General features: G+C 44.6%; 1 protein-coding gene across 13 annotated transcripts in view; it reads left to right on the forward strand.

Moving 5' to 3' along the window:
* PKP4 (plakophilin 4) overlaps positions 1-7,864 on the forward strand; it is a 272,352-nt gene extending 264,488 nt beyond the window's left edge. For 10 of the 13 annotated variants that reach the window (XM_066346708.1, XM_066346710.1, XM_066346711.1 and 7 more), the window contains 5 exons: positions 305-389; positions 505-622; positions 3,060-3,188; positions 5,024-5,097; positions 6,863-7,864. In XM_066346708.1, coding sequence (XP_066202805.1) covers positions 305-389; positions 505-622; positions 3,060-3,188; positions 5,024-5,097; positions 6,863-7,111 — 655 coding nt within the window. In that variant the 3' untranslated portion in view covers positions 7,112-7,864. The remainder of the gene's footprint in view (positions 1-304; positions 390-504; positions 623-3,059; positions 3,189-5,023; positions 5,098-6,862) is intronic. The other 3 variants (XM_066346713.1, XM_066346714.1, XM_066346716.1) reach the window with 2 other exon arrangements.
* The last annotated feature ends 359 nt before the right edge of the window (positions 7,865-8,223 follow it).

Genomic DNA, 8,223 nt, shown 5'->3' on the forward strand with positions numbered 1-8,223 from the left:
GGAGATGTGCAAAAAGGCTGGGGGTTCCCCTCGAGGAGGCTGAAAGGGGCCTTAGATCACAGGTTCGTCCCAACCATTCCTGCTCACTGCACAGCTGACTGCCTGAGGGCTCGCTTGGGTCCTCACCACCCTCGCCAGCCCTGACCTGAACCGACTCCCAGGTGCACCTGGTTCTTGGGCTGTGTTTTCTAGTAGCAGTTTCCGCACCCTCTTGGCCGCTACACTGGTTTGCAGCCTGAATCTCTTCAAGTAGAGCCTGGGGCTCTGCCACCCACATTCATTAACTTCCACGCTTTCTCCCTAGATCATCTCTGAAAGTGGTGAAGGCAGCAGCCCAGGTCTTGAATACATTATGGCAATATCGGGACCTCCGGAGCATTTATAAAAAGGTAACTTACAAGAATAGCTCTGGCATAATTCATCAGAGCGCACAATTGTAATCATTTATTATAATGAAATATTATTCATTTTGAGAGGTTTTTTTTTTTTCCTTTAACTCCACAGGATGGGTGGAATCAGAACCATTTTATTACACCTGTGTCAACGTTAGAGCGAGACCGATTCAAATCACATCCTTCCTTGTCTACCACCAACCAACAGATGTCTCCCATCATTCAGTCAGGTCAGTGGTGAACCCTACTCCTTGGCAAGAGCATTGTTGTGACAGAGCATTGTGTCCAACCAGAGGAGACTGAACACGGGCTGGTTAAGCCCGTCATATTCAGACACTGCTCTTCCCGCGTCTTTGGGAATTACATGACTGTAAGCAGCAAACCCTCTTTCTGAATCCTTTCATTTTACAAGTTGATGCAAGTTTACACCAACTACAAAGCGTAAAAGTATCCTGGGGCCCTCCGGTTTCTTCCCCTCCCCCAAGATTCTGCGTCAGTAGATTCGTGAGTGGGCTCAGCAGTGTTCATTTGACCAGCTGACCTGGGGGTGCAGGTACGAGAGAGTGGAGGAGCACAGTGTGAGAACCCCAAGCATGTGCCTGAAAATGGTTGCTTGACTTGCTTACTGGCTGTAAGTTTGGAGTCTCTTTCAAAGTGATTTTGAGTTTTCTGAAAGGAAACTCTTTGAAACAGGGTCCTTTAGACAAGATCTTGGCACCCACAGCCCGGAGAGCTATGATCTCCCCCTGTCCCTTCCTCACCAGCTACGTTCCAGGACCAATGGGAACAGGCCCTGCAGGCGGGTTTATAGGGATTCCCTTTGACTTGCTACCTGCTTATTGGTTGTGTTGACTGGTAATTTGGTAAGAAGAATGCTCTGAGATTAAGACTAATGCTTTTTCACATGTAAGGACAGAATATTACTACCACATCAGTCAGTCCTCTAAATTTAATTCTTAACTAAATGAAACAGGAAAAGTAATATCTTTTTTTCCTTTATTTAACTGTAAATCTCCCATTCTGACATAAAATATTATCAGTTGTATTCAACTGTACTATGCTGCTGGCAGTATTATTTCTCACGTGGACATGAGTGTCCAAGAGGACTCAAGTATGACAAGTGGTTCTTGTCACACAAATGGATATCTCCATTTGTACTCGGAATTTTAAAAAATTAACTATGCCTACTGTGTATGGTGTACATTTATATCTTAGTTTTTAAATCATGAGTTGTCGTCTTCAAAGAGACCTGTGCTTGGTGTTTGACATCCTTGCTGAGCTCCAGGTATAGCCTGAGGCTGTCTTCCATAAAAATGCTGAGAATTATTTAGGGACTCCATAATCGGGGGTATGAGGGGAAGTATGAGATCTGGCTGTTTAACAAAGGCATATGTACAAGCAAAAGAATAACTTCAGACAGATAAAGGTGTAAGTACTAAAAAGTGAATTTGTTTTGAGGATCTCTTAAATATACACACACTGGGCTGTGTTGGCAAGCCCCCGTCCCAGTTCCTGCTCTTTTGGTTCTATTCAGAGATAGGACATAATTCACACTTGTTTCCCAGTTACTCTGAGGCCCGATCCTCTGTCCCTCAGTGCTAGTGTGGTGTCTGCTATGGCCACATCTGATGCCAGTGTAACTGTGGGAGGCAGGTTGGAATGCTGTCTGTTCTAGCACCTTCTGGAAAGTAAGCATAGTGAGTAGCACATGGACATTGCCTGTGAGTGCTCACCCTTGTTTAACACGGAGCAGCCCTGCGTCAGTAAAGTGACTTTAAGGAAGAAATCTTAGTGCCAGTCTGCCCGAAGCATCCGTGTGAGCGGACCACTGGCGGCAGCCTGGGTGGGTGCTGCTGCTTCCAGGTTGAGCAGGTGAATGTGAGCCTTCTTTTATAATTAACTTCAGTGCAAGCAAGATCATTTTTAATGAGAAAAAGAAAAAAAGATATACCGTTTTTTCCTTTTGTGCAGAAATGTCCAAAAGGAGACCCATGGATAGATATGTTACTAAATGTTTGGCTCAAACTGGGATAAAATCTGGGCCGTTGTGAGCCAGTCTTCTGAGCAACCTGGGCTTCTTAATGGGCTGGGCTTACTGAGTTTACATAATTTCCCCGGCAGCCAGTTACCATAAAAATAATTATAAATTTCATCAGCTGGGCAATCTTCTTCAAACACATTAGAGATGCAGATATTTTAAAAAGAATTAGAAATCAAAATGTTCCATAAAGCATGTATTTATTTACTGAAGAGCTCTACATAAAGGATAATAGATGGGTGTTTTACAGGCAGCTGAACTGAGCTCATAAAGCAGCATCTGTAACTCCTGCACGGCTAGTCAGGTATTCTCACTCAGTTGCCAAGGCCAATCCCATCACGGAGGCCAGTGCTGGGGAAACCTGCATGATCTGCGCTGCGCCTCCCACCTGGCAGTCTGCTCGCAGGCTCACTGAGCCCGGTTCTGACGGCGCTTCGCTGTGGCGGGCCAGTGGGTCGCCTTCCAGTCACTCAGGACTGACCGCTGCGCCACTCACAGCACCAAGGGCTGATTTTTAGCGCCAGCTGCACAGCACTTCTAATTACTGACCTTTGTTTTTCCAGTGACACTGACAGTCTGATTTCTCTCTTTCCTCCTCCTCTCCCTCCTCCTCTCGCCTCTCCCTTCAGTCGGCAGCACCTCTTCCTCACCAGCACTGTTAGGAATCAGAGACCCTCGCTCTGAATACGATAGGACCCAGCCACCTATGCAGTATTACAATAGCCAAGGGGATGCCACACACAAAGGCCTGTACCCTGGTAAGATGCCAGTGGGGTGTGTGATGGAGTACCTCGAAAAGCTGTGTGTTCTCAGGCCCTCGGCCAGTGGCCTGGGAAGTCACCCATGCCTGCATTGAGACGGTCCCCCAGCAGCAAACCGTGGTCCAGTCTCTCCGTTCACTGTTTCAGGGATGTTGCCTTCTCTGCTCAGTTTAAGTTAAATAAGCTGAAGTAGTGACCTGGTGATGGCAAATCAAAGAGCACTGCGTCCCAGGGAGAAGTGGTTTAAGAATAACAAAAATAATGTTATTAGCATTAATATTTTATGTGCTATTCTAAAAGCTGTGTATATACTTTGTTGAAAGGATGCCACCCTGAAGGGTTACCAAGATTCCATATTGTCCCCATTCTCAACTGTCCTGCTTTAGAGATTTCAAATAAGGCAGTATAAGCTGTCAAAAAAAAAGTACTCTTTTTTTCAAAAGATCTATTTATTATAAAGAAAGAAATAAAAGCTGATGGCAACTTAACTGCTGGGGGAGCAGTCTCAGTTTTGCTGTTGTCTTTGAAATTGTGATTTCACAGGACTGTTTACTAATTGACGATTGTTACTATGACAATTAATAGCTCAGAAAATTGCAGAGGCTACGTTTCCAACATCAAGCTCCTTGCAAAGGAAATGCACACACAGAAGTGCATTGTTACTTCAGATTTGCAGCAGCCTGCTTATTTCAGAGATTGCTTCCTTTGCATGCAAACCCTTCTGTATCTTCTTTGCTTGCTTGAATAAACTAATTTGCCTCAAGTATGTTTCATTTTCCTCATTAAAAAATAAAAATAAAAATCTTTGCTAGCCTTAACATAATAGAAGGGTAACTTATGACATCATCAGCTTCATCGAGAGTCTACTGTGGACTCTTGAAGACAACTGTCTGATTACCAGGTTCTTTTTGTTTTAAAATACTTAAATATGGCAAACACAAAATATGCCTTCATGCAGCCAGATTGTATAGACCCCGCCTGTGCCTGCTCTTTCTAGGACCTGGGATTTTTAATCAAAGCTGTTCTGCAAGCATGGAGCTTGTTCTAATGTTTCCCTTCCCCCAGCGGACCCAGTGCTCTAGCTCAGAGCTCTGGGAAAATGGTGTTCCTCACCTTACGGAACAAGGCTGCTGTTCAGAGATAGCCAGGAAAATCATCACGGGTGCGAAGAGTGCCCCAGAGTGACTGGGGGTTGAGAAGGAACCCGTTTTGGATAAGCTGTGCATTGACACTGCTTTTTGGTGACGCACATACATTCTGTTCAGTAGCTCCTAGCAGCCCTGGGGTGAGCAGCAGCCAGGCCAGGTCCAGGGAGCCCAGGCTGCCCCAGTCTGTGCTGGCATGGGGAAGGCAGGCCCTGTCAGTGATGCACTCGCCCTAGTGCAGGGAGCCCAGGCTGCCCCAGTCTGTGCTGGCATGGGGAAGGCAGGCCCTGTCAGTGATGCACTCGCCCTAGTGCAGGGAGCCCAGGCTGCCCCAGTCTGTGCTGGCATGGGGAAGGCAGGCCCTGTCAGTGATGCACTCGCCCTAGTGCAAGGAGCCCAGGCTGCCCCAGTCTGTGCTGGCATGGGGAAGGCAGGCCCTGTCAGTGATGCACTCGCCCTAGTGCAGGGAGCCCAGGCTGCCCCAGTCTGTGCTGGCATGGGGAAGGCAGGCCCTGTCAGTGATGCACTCGCCCTAGTGCAGGGAGCCCAGGCTGCCCCAGTCTGTGCTGGCACTGGGGAAGGCAGGCCATGTCAGTGATGCACTCGCCCTAGTGCAGGGAGCCCATGCAGCCTAATGGACCAGGGTAATGAGCACTAGTTTTAATGTCATAAAATATTTTCTTACAGGCTCCAGCAAACCTTCACCAATTTACATCAGTTCCTATTCCTCACCAGCAAGAGAACAAAATAGACGGCTACAGGTGAATTTGCAATATCATTTTTACAGAAGGCCGATTAGCAGGCATCAACACAGTAAGGGGTCTGCACCATTGACTACCAGAGCTGGGCCAGCACGGCAGGGACCGAGGGGCTTCTCGGGGACATCCACTCCTTGGAAGCTCATCGTGGTTTAAGCAGATCTCTTACACAGTAGCCTCATGTCCTTGAACATCCTGATCGGTGCTGCTGAGACCACCATGCCACTGATGGGAACCTGCTGTGAAGTCTGACTCATTCTTTGCCCAGCAATTTTCTTTTTCCACTTTTATTTTCCCTGTTAATCTCTAAAATCTCTTCTGTCCTCTGGGTGGGGAAAGGTTGGTAAGCACACTTCATTCTCATCTCATTGTTCTCTTTGTTTGTGCATCTCATCATTCTTCATCATCATGACCCTCTCCCCACTCAAACTTCCATGGTGTGAACACATTGGGTCTGTAGCCAGTTCTCTGTTAGTCTCGGAGATGAAAGTGACACAACCCTACTGCAGGGAACCCCGCTCCTTCCAGCTGGGGACTCATAACTGTAACGTTCACTCTCGGCCTTCACAAGGGGCCTAAAATGCGTTTTGGTCCTTCCTGATGTTGTGTCCACCTGGGTCATCTGGTCTATCCTCTTGCCTTCACTAACACATGAGCAGCTGGGGTTTCCCAAGCCTGTATTCTGTCTTCCAGATAAGGAGTCTCTAACCCTCCCTCTGTATCATCATCTTTTCTATGTGGATAGAAGAAAAGGAGCTTCCGAAGTTACTCATAATTTATGCTATAGTTTTTAGTCAGGAGAAATAGTCTCAGAATCATAACTGTAACTTAAATTAAAAAGATAATTTAGCTCTGAAATCCATATAATGTTAGAAGGCATTTAGTTTCAGAAAGTAATGTTGATAATGTGTGTGGTAAATTGGTTACATCTAAGTGGGGGGGTTCAGACATGATCAAGAGGAAAGATAGATATATGAAAGACCTGACAGTTTTCTCCAAACATAGTTGAAGAAATTAACGTGAGATCAGAAATAAGAACACAAAAGGAGGCCCTGTGTGGATGCCCACCTGTTTCACCGTGCTTCCTTGTGGATGAACGTATCAGCTGGGCTTGGGAAAGCCTTTTCCTTTGGAATTGGATTTGTTTGCATCTCTTACACTTTTACTGCTCTCCTGCCTGGAGATTGCTTATTCTTGTAATATTACAGCAGGGTTTCCAAAGTGTAACTGGTGTTCAGCAGACTACATATTTCTCTAAAATTGAGGGATGGACTCAATCTTCACCTCTGAGGTGCATGGTTCTACAAAAACTAAAAATAAATAAATGGTTCTGCAATTTTACAACTATCTGAGGCCCAAAAATCCCACTTCCAGCTGAATTTTTCATGTGTTAGTTGGTCCCCCCATGTCAACAGCCAAGGCCATCCTTTTACTGGGTGTGCGCAGGTGACAGGCCCCCCACAGCAGAGCACTCGCTGGGCCTCGGAAGAACGGGGTGCCTGGGGCTTTCTCAAGCTCTCCCGAGGTGTCAGCTTCTAGAGGCCTTAGGACCTGACGTGGGCAAACTGCGAGCCCAGTGGTGAACATAGTTTAAAATCCTTCAAGTCCATTAGCAAACATAGTGTGTATCAGGAACAACTCTGAGCCATAGTTCACAAATACTGAATATTATTTTCAAAATATGAAGGAGGAAGCCCACATTAATTTTCCTTAAACATGTATTTCCCAAAATTGCTTTGATTTATTTGCTTTTTCATTTTGTCAACAGCATCAACAGCTGTATTATAGTCAAGATGACTCCAACAGAAAGAACTTTGACGCATACAGATTGTATTTGCAGTCTCCTCATAGCTATGAAGATCCTTACTTTGACGACCGAGTGCACTTTCCAGCTTCTACTGATTACTCAACACAGTATGGACTGAAATCAACCACAAATTATGTAGACTTTTATTCCACTAAACGACCTTCTTATAGAGCAGAACAGTACCCAGGGTCCCCGGACTCGTGGGTGTAGCATCACGACGCTCAGGAGAGGAACTCTGTCTAAATTTGTTTGGATTGAAATGAAGAGTCTGTCGTGCGGATTTGCTGATGAAATGTGAAAGTGAAGTGGAAGGAACGAGTGAAGAGCATTTTGTTTTTCTTTTTTGAGGAATTATCAGGGAAGTGAGGAAACCTTTGAGAGAGAAAACTTTCTAAGTTCTATTTAGATGTTAGGTCTAATTACCTGTAAACTCCGTAGTCTGGTGAAGGGTGTGGGCGATGTGAAGAGAGATTTGAGAAATGGGTGAAATGAGATTGGGGATGTGTAGGTCAAATCAAATTAAAGATGATTTTTTTAATGTGAATAAAGTTATGTTCTGATAGTTTGTACAGAAAAAAAAATTAAAATGGATGCCCTTCATGTTTTATTGCTATTACTAAACGTCAAGAGTGTATGCTATTATGTCTTGTAAATTTCTTTTGTTGGTGTAAATATGGAAATGCCACATTGGTTAAGTGCCATCATTTGTAATGCAGTGTGTCATTTGAAAAGAGACTTAAAGAAACTGACAGCTTAAAAAACAAATGGGAAACCCAAGAAATTGTTAGCAATTAAAAACAAACTGCAACATCTTTTGTTTTCAAAATGAATAGTGTACCTTGAAGCACAAAGCCAGTCTGGTAGAGCAGCGCCATGGCCATCCGCCTCTTTCACAGGACACGTCACTGCCGTTTTCTATGCACATGAGAGAAAATAAATGTGGAGATTTCATCCTTGGAAATTTGTTCCCTGTTCTTTTTTTATTTTCTGTGTGTAATACAGAAAAGCAGATTTAATACATGCAAACCTAATTACATGTTGGAAACAGCTTCAATATATCCAACTATTCCGTACTTTTGTTAGTTTCATACAGTTAATAGACTTAGTGAGGTGGACCGTATCTAAGAATGAGGCTGTAGACTTTCCTCTTGCATCTGTCTTAGTTTATTTCTTGGATCTATTTTTAATCGAATGTGTCTTGCCATTTTATTATGGTTTTGTTTTCAGGCTGCTGTGTTTCGTTAACACAACTTCTCACTTAAATCTGCAGCCACGCCCTAACTAAATTGATAAACTATCTTTGCCATTATTTTTAAGAAGCA

This window comes from Saccopteryx leptura, chromosome 7, assembly GCF_036850995.1.
Source record: "Saccopteryx leptura isolate mSacLep1 chromosome 7, mSacLep1_pri_phased_curated, whole genome shotgun sequence".
Lineage (NCBI taxonomy): Eukaryota > Metazoa > Chordata > Mammalia > Chiroptera > Emballonuridae > Saccopteryx > Saccopteryx leptura.